The sequence below is a fragment of the Pagrus pagrus genome, assembly GCF_965226575.1.
Source record: "Pagrus pagrus genome assembly, chromosome: 13".
Lineage (NCBI taxonomy): Eukaryota > Metazoa > Chordata > Actinopteri > Spariformes > Sparidae > Pagrus > Pagrus pagrus.
In genome coordinates this window covers 11,431,086-11,446,111 of record NC_140197.1, presented here as the reverse complement: position 1 = coordinate 11,446,111, position 15,026 = coordinate 11,431,086, and the positions used below count along the sequence as shown (strand labels likewise).

The 15,026-nt window shown below is 41.2% G+C and overlaps 1 protein-coding gene across 1 annotated transcript; it reads left to right on the top strand.

Annotated features, from left to right (window-relative positions):
* Positions 1-263: 263 nt before the first annotated feature.
* Positions 264-14,889, top strand: LOC311268337 (caspase recruitment domain-containing protein 10). Its single transcript, XM_084371932.1, has 24 exons — positions 264-390; positions 3,244-3,486; positions 4,549-4,686; positions 6,025-6,211; positions 6,514-6,656; positions 7,819-8,024; positions 8,188-8,307; positions 8,412-8,537; positions 8,828-9,007; positions 9,110-9,214; positions 9,648-9,684; positions 9,817-9,854; positions 9,957-10,039; positions 10,127-10,173; positions 10,423-10,543; positions 11,599-11,776; positions 11,894-12,017; positions 12,157-12,397; positions 12,604-12,670; positions 12,798-12,900; positions 13,024-13,182; positions 13,312-13,424; positions 13,661-13,776; positions 13,913-14,889. The coding sequence occupies exons 1-24, from the start codon at positions 318-320 to the stop codon at positions 14,118-14,120; spliced, it is 3,156 nt and encodes a 1,051-aa protein (XP_084228058.1). The 5' UTR covers positions 264-317; the 3' UTR covers positions 14,121-14,889.
* The last annotated feature ends 137 nt before the right edge of the window (positions 14,890-15,026 follow it).

The following is a 15,026-nucleotide window of genomic DNA, read 5'->3' as shown; positions in this document are numbered from 1 at the left end:
ATTTATGTGTGGACACTCATTGGTTGAAAGCGCCATCTAGTGCTTAAAGGCTGAACCATGCAGATACTATCACTGGGTCTCTTTCTGTAAAAACGTTCCTGCCCAGTTGATAGTGCTGTTCGAGGAAATCCGCTGTGATGTGTTGATAAGTGGGACTTTTTCTTTTCTCCCCGGGTCCCGATTGGCTGGTTGTGGTTGACCGAGGGTGGAGGATCTGTGAGTGCGCCAGGGAGGACCTGTGCGCTCCGAGGCTCTCCAGTCAGGTGGCGCCCACACACTCACTGCTCACTCAGTTTCACTCCTGACTGTGGAGCTCAATGGGATGTAGAGGACTTGATTACCCTACGCTTTACTTGGGCTCATCTTCAAAACAGATTCAAGACATGAGCGGTAAGCCAGCATTTAAGATTTCAAGAGAAATTAAATGATTAACAGACTTATCACAGTCAGTCAACATATGGCTGTGCGCTTTTTTTCTGCTTTTTTTAAATCAGTGATAAGGTTCTCAGGTCCGGTTTGTGTGGAATACATGAAATAGACTGCTCTGTCTGAGGAATAATAACACAATAATCTACCATATTATATCCCATTCCCAGACATGTGTCCACTGGATTTATATATGTTGTTCTGTGTAGTGACAGTCTTTAAATTGTGATATTATGTGTGGCTGAATTAAGTTCAGTAGGACCTGAGCTAATGATTCAAGTTGCCTTCAGATTTTATTTTTTTTATTATTATTTTTTTCATCAGGTCTGAGTTGGTTTGAAAACTTTGACAACAGGCTTTTCTCAAAACAACACAAGAATCTGAAGTCCTGGCAACAACTGACAGTATATTTTCAGTTCAGTCAAATACAAAATTGCATCTCATATTTATTATAGCTTCTTGTTGGAATATATTATCTTATCAATAGATAACACATATAGTTTTGTTTCATTAATTGTTTTTTTAATGGTTTTCCCTGAGTGGAAACAGATATTCCTTTTGCAACTATTTTTCACAGTCTTCACCGCACCTTAGTTTTAACTGGGTGCTATCGATCACTTTCTAAGAAAAGGTGACAGTAGATACAGGGTAGTATTCCAATTTGGCGTGAGTGTTTTCCACTAACTTGAGTGTAAGGAGGAGGAGTCAAGTGGTAATCACATGAGAACTGTGTCTCAATAGACTGTTTATGGGTAATGACAGAGATTCCAGAGCATGCAGACCTGCCTCAACCTGCCCCTTAGCTAAAATAGGTCAGATCAGCTGCACAGAGCAGCAGGCACTTCACTCTCATTATGAGTAAATAACTTGGATGGGATGAGTGAGACAGCAAGGGTTTATGTTGATAACTTCATTTTCGTGATTGCTTAATATAGGTTGTTTCTAAAAGTTCATTTTAAATGATTAAAAGTGTGTAAAGTTTAACACAAGTAAGCTTAGAATGAGAGTATTTACATTTGTTCATTTGATCAGCAGCACATATTGCATTGTATTTCAGAGATGACAAATGAAAGATGAGAGTGAAACTGGCGGTCTGGACCTCTCTGTGATTCTCACGGACTCACTACATTGGTTGAACCAACAGAAATGAGACATGGGATTTTGCCTGTAGACCAGCACAGCTTTAGGGGGCTTGTGTTTTTATAGTGCACCTTGTTTAAGCAATTTCTCACTGGATTTGGACAGCTGGTTAAAGCTTTACAATCATCCATTTTGTTAGTATTTCTATCAAATGTGGATAATTAAAATAAATTACGGTTAAATTATGCAAGTAGTTGCGTCTTTAGCAAATTTTTGCAGCTTTATTCACTTTCTCTCATTGTCTCCTCCACAGTGTGAAGTGAATGGGGCTGAGAAAGCTTTTGTCTGCAGTCCCCTGGTGTGTTTTTAGGTGTGCAATATGAGTCACGCCAGTATTTTCATTCCTTCGCTCTGAGACACCCACCCACAGAGTGTCCTCCCCACCATAGTTTATGACCCTCATAACAACAGACCCATTGCTCTACAGGAATTAAACAGTGTATAAAACCGCTGCTGCTGTTAAATTAACACACAGTGTATGGAACATCATGCAAACATTTATTGGCTTTCACCTAATCAAGGTGTCCTCTTATGTGAGATTTATCACCATATCTGCTGTCTATGAGACAAATGACTTCAAGCTATATGTTCATCCATCAGACTTGCATTCATTGGATGATTTCCAGTCACCTGATCACTCGTTCCTTATCTGAGTGGCAGATAACCCAGCAATCCTTTATGCATCTTTAAGAATGACTTCAATTATATAGCCATTCAGTGTTGGACAGAGAGGATTTTAATTAAAGGAGAGCTATTGTGTTTTCCTTTCCTTAAGTATTTAAATATGTTCTGCATGTAAAAGATCTTGAAAGTTAAAAAGGTCAAAGTTCTCACCAACAGAAGCTCCTCTCTCCCACAGAATACATTGGTCCTGAAACGCCTCTTCAGTAGTCCTTTAATTCTATGACTTTGTGACATCACAGTACCTCACAGAGTCACAGAGATGTATAAATTATGCCTAGCGGCTACTTTGGCACGGCAGAATTGATTTGGCACAGCTGCTCTGTTAGTGGTGCGGGTTCAGGCATGGGTGAGCTCACCAATCAGAGGAGACTGTATTTGGGGGGGGGGGGGGGCACTTAAAGAGACAGTTAAAACAGAGTGTTTCAGACAGAGGGGGAATACAGTGCTGCTGCACTGGACAGTATGAGAAAACCAATGTGTATTTGAGCACTAAGCATGCAAACCTATTCTAGTGGTAACCCGAAATGAAGTTATGAACCTGAAAAATGATCATTATATGAAGTGTCATGAAGAGGAATTTTAAAATATTACACTGAGGTGCTTCATACTGTCTGTTTGCTTCAGATGTCTCATCTTCTCCTTATCAGACTGTGATTGTTTAGAAACCATACTGGTGACATAATGTAATGACCCATTTTAGATGCTTAGGAGTTGCAGAGACACAGATAAGCGTTGTCAGACAATAACAAACTCCAATGGAATTCTCCATGGGAAAAACTATTTTGTCTAGGACTGGACATAAGGTATGTCTGTAATCTGGCCTTCAGGCTTGAAGTGTGATGGTGAACGAGAAACTAGCAGCATATCAAAACATTCATGGAATCAATATTGAAAGATTTAAAAAAAAGTCTGTCTTCTTGTCTCTGTCAATGCACAATTCTTTTATACAATACTTAAACTTGAGTTTGTGTGTACATTTTTGGTCTCTTGCAGGTGTCACAGATTGGGTAGAGGAGGGGGACCAAGCTCAGGAGGAGGTGCGATCTTCTCCCCCGTGGTCAGAGGAGCGCTATGAGGAGCTTTGGGATCGCGTGGAGGGGGTACGGCACAAGCTCACACGCATCCTTAACCCGGCCAAAATCACCCCGTATCTGCGCCAGTGCAAGGTCATCGATGAACAGGATGAAGACGAGGTCCTCAACTCCACACAGTACCCACTGCGCATCAGCAAGGCCGGTGAGAGGCAGAACATTTCATTTGCAAACTTCAGTAAATCAAAATAGTAACACCAGCCATCAAACTACATCCCATCACAGTTGGGGTTAGCATTATCTTCAAGGTCGATTGTGAAAAAACATCCATAAATCTGCTTAGAAATGAATTTTAAAATTGACATTTCTATGAACTTCAGAACTTGACTGAAAATTATCACATTTTTAAGTGTCAGTGTCAGTTAAAGTTGGTAACATAAGTATCAACTTAATCCAGTGACGGCTATCTTCGTCCATGGCTATGTTGCAATGAGGAACTGCTAATAGCAAATTCTGCATACTTTTAACAGTGCCAAATATCGTAGGGAAAAGAACAGGGCGACAAGATGCAATATGGTCTTTACTCTTTTCTAAGGTAAACTGATACAAATGGCTGCTTGGAAAATAAGAAACCAATCTACAATTGTACAAGTTGTTTTAAAAGTGGGTTGCAATAATGTACTGATGACCTGGATGACATATGGAAAGTCCAGTACATGCTTGTGCATTCTTTTATAAGATCCCCCCAAAAGGAAACATTATGTGTGAATGATTGTGCAGCAGGTCAGAGAGGAACAGGTGGGTGAAGATAAATGTTGCAGTGTGAGAAACAGGCAGGAACTAAGGAGAGAGTAAGATGAAAGACAACGCCAAGTAAAGGGGAGTGTTAGGCAGACAGACGGGAATGAGGAGTGAAAGAAGATAAAGATGAAGGGGAGATGTCGCAAGACAAGCACCTGATATCACTGTTGTTTCTTTGCCAGTGAGTAAGCTCATCCCAGAGCCAGCCATTCATCATAGTCATGTTTGAAATACCTATGTAACTACAGGGGTAAATGACACTGACAACAAAGAGGTAGCATTTTTATGGTTAGACTGTTTCAGCTGTGATGGTTTGCAGTACCAAAACGTTTTTTTCCAACACTGGCTGCATTTCTAGTGTGGCTATAGCTATTGCCACTGTTGAAGACAGTTTTACTGCGATAATGATTCATTTGGCATTGTTACAGTTTTACAGACTTTGTTTTTGTTCCCTTTTGTTGACCAGGACGTTTGCTGGACATTCTGCGTGGTCAGGGCCAGCGAGGTCTTCAGGCCTTCATGGAATCACTGGAGTTTTACCACCCAGAGCAGTACACACAGCTGACTGGAAAACAGCCCACACAGCGATGCTCCCTCATACTGGGTAAGCATGGATTTCTCTGCATGCTAAGGATAGCAGAGGTGTGGACTTGTCACAGAGTTGAGTTAGACCTTTCAGATCCTAAGATTGACTTTAGGCTCGTACTTACATATTACATTTACATGTGTTGTGAATAAGGCCTACTAATAGCCCTTGTTCAAACTGTTGGCCCACTTCAAGGAAGTTGTACTTTTGAAGAAAAAACCTTTTTCCTCTTTCGAATTATTTCTTTTTGTAATCAAATACTGTAAGTGAAGAGTGGAAGATTGAGAGAAAAGAGAAACATCTGTCTGTGGTATGAACATTTTCATGCATACCCCTTGAATGAAAAGACATCTGTATCTGACATGTTTGCAAGCGGTCTCTGTCAAGACTGTTCACTAAGATGCAAAGTTTAGTACTGCAGACTGTAGTCTTGAGACCTAAATCTGACTTTAAAAAAAAATTACTTTGCCCCGCTTGTGTTCACTGGACATCTACATGGGAGGCTGTGTAAAGGCTTCTTTACTGACACACTGCAAACACACTAAGAGCTAAGACATTCAATCTGTGAAAAGAACTCACTGTGGTTTGTATTTGAATGTTTCATGGCCTGCAAGCAGACCTGAGATAAAGGCACTTAAAAAGCTGTTAACAACTGACTTTTAGAGCCAGAACGTCAAGTGTGCAATGTAATCTAGTAGATAAGTACTCTATGCAGAGCTGAGCATACAATTCTTTGTTATTATGATGCTCAAGAGTATCTACAGCCTTTTATTATATTAAAATGGAAGGCTTTTGAACATTTGGCACTAATGGTCTCTAAAAAGAAGATCAAGAGATGTAGAGTCAGTGTTGGAACTTGAGAAAAAACTATTATTTTTCTAGTAATTTTAACCTTTACAGCACCTCTGCTTTGACAAAGTAGACACACAATGTTCCAGGGTACCCAGATATTTAAGTGCATGCTTGCCACTTGCACAAAGTTCTTGCCAACTTTTACAAAGAAGTGCTAGAAAGCATCCTCACTGGAAACATTACAAGTTTGCATGGTTTGTGCACGGCTGTCTGGCAAGCGATACACAAGTATCTGCTGCCGTACCACCAGACTACAGATCAGCTTCTTTCTTCAAGCTGTGAGACTCCTCAATTCATCATCAGCACTCGACCATTAAAAACATTTTTCCTGTGTCACATAAAGGGACTACAACTTGTATTTCCTTGTGCAAATTTGGTGAAGAACGACAAATAACTGAAACTTGAACCTTGAACATTAAAACAAGCCTCTCTGACTCTTTGCGTGTGAATTTACCCCCTCCTTACATTAACCACTAGTCGCTATGACCTGTCTTTATTCCCCAGATGAAGAGGGTCCTGAAGGTTTGACCCAGTTTCTGCTTCTGGAGGTGCGTAAACTGAGGGAGCAGCTTCGAAACAGCCGTATGTGTGAACGACGTATGTCTCAGCGCTGCCGGATGGCAGAGGAGGAACGCAGCCGCGCTGAACGTAAAGCTCAGGAGTTACGTCATGACAGGCTGCAGCTGGAGAGGTTTGTCTACCTATTGCAGTGAGCTTGGATTGTTCCTCTAAGTTTTCTTTTCTGTTGTTGAGCTGTTAAAAGAAAGAATGTCTCAGAGAATGATATTCACTAAACTTATGGGTAAGCAGTGGAGTTATGGAAGAAACTTTTGTTTTTTCTTTTGTCATCAGCTTCATTAGGGGGAAAGTTGATCTTCAACATCCAGTTGTAAAATCTTCTAACAAAGTATTAACAAGTCTTCTAGTCTGTTTTACAGTCTTACATTTTTACAAGAACTATTCATTGAGAACATTTATTATTATGATCTTAAGGCTGCGTCAGGACTGGGAGTCGGCCAGTCGAGAGCTGGGCAAGCTAAAGGACAGGCACCTGGAGCAGGCTGTGAAGTACTCCAGGGCCCTGGAGGAACAAGGCAAGACCTCCAACCGTGAGAGAGAGCTACTGACACAGGTAGGTTGGTTGGTAACATAAGTAAAACCAGAAAGTGTACACTGAAAATTCCATAAAGATTTTATATTCATTTTAAACATGATTAACCTTAAAAGTGTAATGAGAATGTATGTATCTTGTACCACAACCAGCATTATAAACTCATTAAACTTGCAGATATTGATGTGTAACACAACAACAGTCTTTACTGAGGAACTGAAGCAATCGGGAGCCCCTCAATGTTAAACATAAAGTGAGAGGATGAGTCATGTCCCTTCAACCACCACATTCCTCAGCTGATCCCGACTCTAAAAGCAGCTGTATACTTGCTTTGGAAATAGTGGATTTCCCCCAGCTTTATCCCCCTGTCCCCTGTTGCTCTCTTAAACGTGTTGTTTTAGGTTCTCCATGACGGCATGAAATTTCTATCTCACAGAGGAAGGGTTTGTTTGTCATGTCGTATGTAGAGATAGGGAGAACTATCTTCATACATTTTGGAAGGTTGAGGGTAAAAATAAAGATGTTTTGTTTGACAGAATGATAAAGAAGTAAACATAACTGCTGCTCATGGCAGGTGAGACAGCTTCAGCTGGCACGCAGCTGCAACACAAGAGCTAAAGTGAGCTGTTCAAACCAACTGTGTGGATGTTATCAGCACACTTGTATTTAGTTTGTGTGCTGTCACAACATGTCGACCATACCGCTGAGGTGCAAACAGCTTGGCTGCAGATACCTTGAGGTATTTGTGGTGAATTTTTTCCTTAAAAATGGTTATGTTAATAACAAGATATATTATTTCTACTATGGTCATGTAACCTTATGTGCAAAGTGCCTTCTAATTCTAATGTAGTAGGTCTTGTAGTTGTTTATGAACAGTTATCCTTTAATTACCCCCAACTCCTTATTTCCTGGAACAAAAGTTAGAAAGAAGATATGTGTTTGTACCTCATGTCTTACATTATAGTCCTGCAGTGACACGTTATCTGTAAGATACAGTACAAAAAGCATGTATATCTTTTATTCTGCAAAATTACATTTTTATCATTAATGAGTAGATGAATGACCCATTAGCCATGTCATTGCATTTTAAACATGTTTTCAGCAGCATAAGCAATGCCTGGTGGGAAAGTGTAAAAGCCCACCTTCCATGTATTCATAGCTGCTTTGCTTGTTCTCCATGCAGGTAGAGGAGCTAAGGTCCAGGCTAACAGAGGCAGAGAAACTCGATACTCCAGGGAATATTACGCCGGTGAAAAGAAACAGTTTGCTTTCCAATGGAGTGAATGGTTCTCCACCTGCTTTGCCAGAAAAGCCACTGCATCGTACTGATGTTGAGAAAGCTGAGAAGAAAGTAACTCAGATGAGGGACTCAGTTCCTGCCACTGGAATCATAGTATGTTTATAAATCTACAATGTTTATCCTCTGAAAGCACCGTTATCACTCGCACTTTTTCGTCATAGTTTGACCCTCAAGCCAAAGATTTGCATCTAGTGATGTCTCACTAAAGGTGCAGTCTTTTATGTCCTTAAAATGTTCTCTCTGTTGTTTACCCGAGGCTCTGATGGACATCCTGCAGCAGGACCGCAGGGAGTCTGCAGAGCAGAGGCAGGAGCTCTGCGACATCATTACTAGACTACAGGGGGAGCTGCAGAGCACTGAGGAGCACAGGGACAAGGTGAACAGATATCAAAAATGATTTTTAAGATTAGATGTCATACACGGTGTTTTATTTCTTTTCTGCCTTTGAATAGAGGTTGTAATGGTAAACTATGTTTGTAGTTGGAGTCGCAGTGCGAGCAGCTACAGCTGAAGGTGAGAACTCTCCAGCTGGACTGGGAGACTGAGCAGAAGAGGAGTGTGTCCTATTTCAACCAGATCATGGAACTGGAAAAGGAGAGAGACCAGGTCAGTGTGAGTGGAGGGTCTGGATCGAGCCTGGAATTATGGTTCACTTTTGTTACCCTGCCCACCTTAAAGAGACAGGAGCTTATATGTTCGAACAGAGGGCGAATAGAGGTGCTACAGGAAAGGACAATATGAGGAAAATAAAATAAAAAAGTGTTTTTGGAACATTAAAACATTTCATAGTAGAGACCCAAAAGATAAGTACCAGAAAACGAGCATGATATGGGACCTATAACACTTTCTACATCATGCAAACTTCTTTTCTCTTACTTTTTTCATCTTTTTACCAGGCTCTGCATAGTCGAGACAGCCTGCAGTTGGAGTACACTGACTGTCTGCTAGATAAGAACCGTCTGCGTAAACGCATTGCGGAGCTTCAGGCCAACCTGGAGCAGCAGCAGAGGGAGCTGGAGAGAGAGAGGGAGAGGAGCCGGGAGCAGATGGAGCAGAGCAGCCCCTGTCTGCACTGTGTGAGTTAGCACGGACAGTACAGTGAGTTAGGAGTGCAGGACTGTCTTTTCGATGCAACCACAGAAAGTTTTATACACGTATTATTCCCTGTGTCTGCCCAGTCCCACCTGTCCCTGTGCAGCGAGGACCAGTGCTACGACCCCTGCTGTTCCCTCGGGCTGGACCTGAGACCCCAGGCCAATAACCCTCGTCTGCTGCTGCGAAAGGTCAGGGCTGAAATTTACAATTCACAGTAACAGTGGAATCACCATAGCCATATCTATGATTTGAATCATAATCAGTGGTCCTCATTTGTAGGACTGTGGTGCTACAGTCAATCTTAGCATTTGTAGCTGCTGTTTATGTAGTGTAACCTCTTCTTTATCTACTGTAAGGGATCATTTCCATGGGACACAACTGTTCTGGAGGCTGCAACAGCATGTTCACGCCCATTGTTATTATAACACTATGCGAAGAATGCAGCTTTTGGACTGCAGTCAATATCTTTAGTTACAAGACCAGATCTGATCCCATTATTGTCTAGAAGTATGAGAAATTGTAGTAGATTCTTATGCAACTCTAAGCGTGTTTGTACCTGCACAATACCTCTCACTAGCTGTGAGGTCATACTAATCATTTCTCGTCTTATCTGTGCCACAGGCGTCCTCTAGAGGCCAAGCCAATGAAAACTCTGAGGGTATGTTGTATGCACTGACACCTGGAAGATGATTCTCAAGTTTTGAACAAGAAAATACTTGCACTTAAGTACTTTATTTATTTAACATAGATATACTTTTTTTATTCAAATAATCTTTCTGCTCCTTCACAGATTCATATTGTAACTCAGAGGAGAATCTCCTTTCATCAGTGAGTATCACAGCTCTGCTCATTAACAAAACACAGGAACAGAAGGAAAAATAGAGAGAATGTGTGAAAGAATGAGTGTGTTTTTATTTACCTCTGTTCTAGGACAATGAAAAGGAAATAAATCGGCTCTCCACATTCCCCTTTCCTCCATGTATGAACTCCATCAACCGAAGATTCAACACAGAGTGAGTTTATCAGCGCCACATAACTAATTATCTCACCTTTATTTAATTTGATTTTAATTGATTATCCCTTTTTTCTGCTCTGAAAAGGTTTGATTTGGAGTCCTGGGGCAGTGATGAGAATGATAACATTACAGGTATATTTGATTTTGTTGTGTTTTGCGTGAACAACTGTCTTCTTTCTGGAAAAATGAGGACTTTGAGTCCTCATTGACTTTGACCAGTTATCAATGATGCAGGGCAAATAAAGCAAATTAACTTCTAAATGGTTATCTGTGATTCTCTAATTATTTCATGTGGCATTAAAGAACAATAAAACAAACTACAAAAGGCATTTAGTCCCGTTCAGGTTTTGCTTTCTTTCTGATGCTTTCTGGTGTTTTTAGGTGAGCCGAGTGAACCTTCTTTGTGGGATTCCTGTAACTCCCTACACTCTCATCTCTTCCCCCCTGACCTGGTCAACCTGCCTGCAGTCTCTTCAAATCAACCCGATCCCAATGTTCCCAGGTACAAACTCATAGTTCTGAGGCCTATCAATGAAAGCCACAAAAAAAATTGCATGCAATCACATATGTGATGGCTTTTTGTTTAAGGTGACCTATTATTTTTTTCTTTTCCTTCAGTGTTATATACAGGTTCTTGAGCATGTAAAAGATCTTGAAAGCTAAAAAGGTCAAAGTCTGCACCAACAGAAGCTCCTCTCTCCCACAGAAACACTGCTCCTGAAACGCCTTATCAATAGTCTCACTTTTAATTCCATGACTTAATAGCGTCTCACTATGTCACAGAGTCACAATTTGAGTAATTTAGAGGCTAGTTTGGCACATAAGAATTGATTTAACACGGCTGCTCTGTTGTTTTAGCGGTGCAGGGTCAGATATGTGTGAGCTGATCAATCAGAGGAGAGAGGGGATTCAGGAGGGGGGACTTGAAGAGACAGCAGCTAAAGCAGAGGGTTTCAGACAGAGGGGGAATACAATGCTGCAGCAAGGGACAGTGTGTGAAAACTAATGTGTTTTGAGCACTAAAGCATGTAAACCTATTCTTGAAATAACCCAAAATCAAATTCTGAAATTCTAAAATAAAGCATAATATGTCACCTTTAATAACCAATAACGCCACTTACACACTTCTCTCAGCAACATCTAACACCTTCATGGATGATAATAATGATGATGCTGATGCAAATTTTACAAGGCTATGGTGTGAACATTGGCCCATGGACCTTATATGACAAAAGTGCATGATCTGAAGATGTTGTGGAAGCCTTTAAACTCAACCAAAAATGTATTTCAAGCTGATGTAGTCTTATAATAACATCTCATTAAATGTTAATGATAGGGTCCAACAGTTTTTTAATAGATTTAATACTATAATTGCAAATATTTACATGACATACATGATGCGACTGTATGGTAAAAGAAATTCATTGAGCACAGAACAAGTTTTGGTTATAGAAAGTGAACAGACTATTGGAGTTGTACTACTCTTTGCCAGATCGTTCCCTGATGTCCATGTCACATCATCCTTATCTGTTGCTGCCCATTCTTGCCATCTCTTAGGATACCCCCCCGCTCCCCTTCTTCAAGCCCACCCACCTCACCAAAGCACCGAAAAGCCAGTCTAGCAGACGATATCACGATAGTCGGAGGAAACGCAACAGGGATCTTCGTCAGCTATGTGAGAGCTGATTCCCCAGCTGAACAATGTGGACTGAAGGAGGGCAGTCAGCTGCTGGAGGTGTGTGTCAGTATGGTGAAAAGATCATGTGTGAAGGTTGTATGTGTGACTACATGCTTCATAAAGAGACATAACATAAAACACATAACACGTTGTTTTTTTCTTCATGTGGTCCAGCTGGAGCGAGTTTTGTTTGGTGGGGGCAGTGTGCTGCTGAGCCAGTGCACCGCTGAGGTAGCCCACTTTTCTCTGCAGTGGTGGACTGAGCCCTCAACACTCAAACACCAGAGCAACCCAGAGGGTGAGGAAAAGAAATATATACAAAACAGAAATACTGTATTATTGAAACCTCTTCCCTTGACGCACATAAAGATATGTTCATTCACGCCTCACAAGGACTGAGAGACTAAGCCGTTCCCTCTTCTGTTTCCTGTCCTCAGCATACTCCAAGCTGTGCTCCCAGCTCTCAGCACCTACTTTTATGGGTGCTGACTCCTTCTATGTGCGTGTCAATCTCAACATGGAGCCTCACGGTGACCCTCCGTCTCTGGGTGTGTCCTGTGACGACATTATTCATGTCACAGACACAAGATACAATGGCAAATACGACTGGCACTGTTCTCTGGTGGACCCACACACAGCCAAGTCCCTGCAGGCAGGAACCATGCCCAACTACAACAGGTAAGACAATTAGAACATTTTACTGCCATATTATTTTGGACCATATTCTAATTCAGGCCAATGAGGATTTTCTTACAGTAGCTCTGAAAGACCAATGTCAGCCTGGTTTTAATCATAGTATGTAGTATGTTAAATCAAGCCCTTAGCATTTAATTTTTCACAATGAGGAGTGCATATAAACTGAATTGTACCATTTTCCATCTCAGGGCACAACAGTTGTTACTTGTAAGGTTACGGAAAATGGCCCTGCAGCAAAAAGACTTCAAGAAGAAGGTGATAAGACTGCTCATGTTGAAATGGAATAAACAGCAGGCTCAATTTCAGTCACTGTATAAAACCAAACTATTCCACAGCTGGTAACCAAGATTAACACAACCTATTTTTCTCCATCTTCCTGAAGTTCTTGAAAAAACCATCTGGACGTGTACGATTGGTCAAGGCAGTGGACCCCGGTTGCCGCGGCATCGGTTCCACACAGCACGTCCTTTACACACTCAGCAAACGTAAGATCCAGGAGTGGTGTTCCCAGAATGCAACATCAAATCTGAGTGATAAAGCTGTTCTTTTTTTTTTTTTTAAGTGTTTACACAAAGACTGTATACCTTCATGTGTGCCTGTCCCCTCAGGTCATGAGGAGCACTTGATCCCATACAGTGTGGTGCAGCCAGTGCAGGTTAAGACTAAGCGGCCGGTCATCTTCTCTCCCTCTCTTCTCTCCCGTGGACTCATAGAGAGGCTGCTGCAACCTGCAGAGTCCGGTCTGAAGTTCAACACCTGCCCACCAGGTATTTGCACAGCAAACACACTTAATTACACACATGATGCCCCAAAACACCAGTAAACAAACGTGATTCTTCATTCGGTCCTCATATGATACACTACAGTCTCCTTCTTCTGTTTCCTGTGGTTTGCAGAGCCTATCCAGGCGTCAGAGAGACGTGACAAGAGAGTGTTCTTGTTGGATTCCTACAGTCCAGAGCAGGCTCTGGGCATACGGCTGCAATCAATACAGGATGTCATCAGCCAGGTAATGAAAAAAAAAGCATTATTTTTGTTTTCTTCTTTCCCCAAAAAGATAATCTTATTGTTTGTCCAACTGCAAGGCATTCCGCTCAGTGATTGTAATTATCTTAAGGTGGGGCATGAAATCAGTGACCATCCACCGGTATTACCTGTTTTTTGGAAATAAAGCACACTAATGTGTAATAATGATGAATGTACATTGGCACAAATTACATAAATCTCCCTTTGTCCCTATCTCAGGACAAGCACTGTCTGCTGGAGCTAGGCCTGCCCAGTGTTGAGGGCTTATTAAGACAAGGGATTTACCCTATCGTCATCTATATCCGCCCTAAGAACAAAAAGCACAAGACGCTCAGGTATGTGCACATCCATTTTCATAAACGAGCATTTTACTTCATGTGCAGGAAATGTCATATTACATATATGCAAAAAAGTCTTGCCTAAATTTTCTTCCTCTAACTTGTGCATATGAACCTCTCACACTTATAATAGGAAGTTTTTTCCACGGTGTGGAGAAGACAGCATAATGGAGGAGGTGTGCCAGGCTGAGGAGCTGCAGCTGGAGACACTTCCCCTCCTCTACTACACCCTGGAGCCCAGCGCCTGGAGCTGCACTGAGGAGCTATTGGCAGGCATACGCAATGCCATCCACAGCCAGCAGAGGGCAGTTGCATGGGTCGAACTGGACAGGCTTCAGTAGAGGAGAGTAGCACAGCAGAATGTGGATATTCTCTGTCTGTGAATAAATAATCTGCCCACAGGCACCACACACAGCCACATTTGATCATCATTGTATTCTAATATAGTGGACCAAGATCAACTTTGGACCTACATGGATTTTCAAAGAAGGCCAGATTTGGCCTATTGTACAAGCATGCAAACAGGTACTTTATAATTCATATCTATAAAGCCAAGCTGGACTGGCTGAAAAAATGTAACTAAAACAGATTTGAACCACACAAGGAAAGGTATATATGGAAATACCTACCAATACTTAGCTGTTTTTATCAACAGGAATTGTGTCATGTTACTTTTTACCATTCAGACACCTCAATGCACTTTTATTATATAACTCTACTTTCAAACTTATGGTCAAGGGATAACACAAGGACGTCCATTTTTAAGGAATGTGGGTCATTTGTCATTTACCAATGTTGTAAGTGGAAGGCTAAGCTGTGAGGACACAAGGAGGGAAGAAAGGTTGACGTGTATATGGTTGTTGTATGTATGTAATGGAGGGCACAAATCTGCTTATCCACATTTTGTGTTTGCAATGAAGACTGGCTGACATTACTAAACATTTTAAAGAGGAAAACTGAGGATATGGGCCACACATGACTGAAAGTTGTCAAGTGCTGCATTTTTATTTACACTGCATTGTACAACAGAAGCTGTAGTTAACCATGATCTTTTTTTGCTGTCAAATTTTTATTCTGTTTTCTAACTGGTTTTAAAAAAAATAAATTAATGCAAAATAATTGTTTTTACTTCACTTGTGTGCTTAAATACACAACAGACTTGTTCTATTTTTAGTTTTTTTTTAACTGAAAAATAACAACAATGTACATCCAGACATCAGTGCAGTAGCTACATTAAATGAAACTAC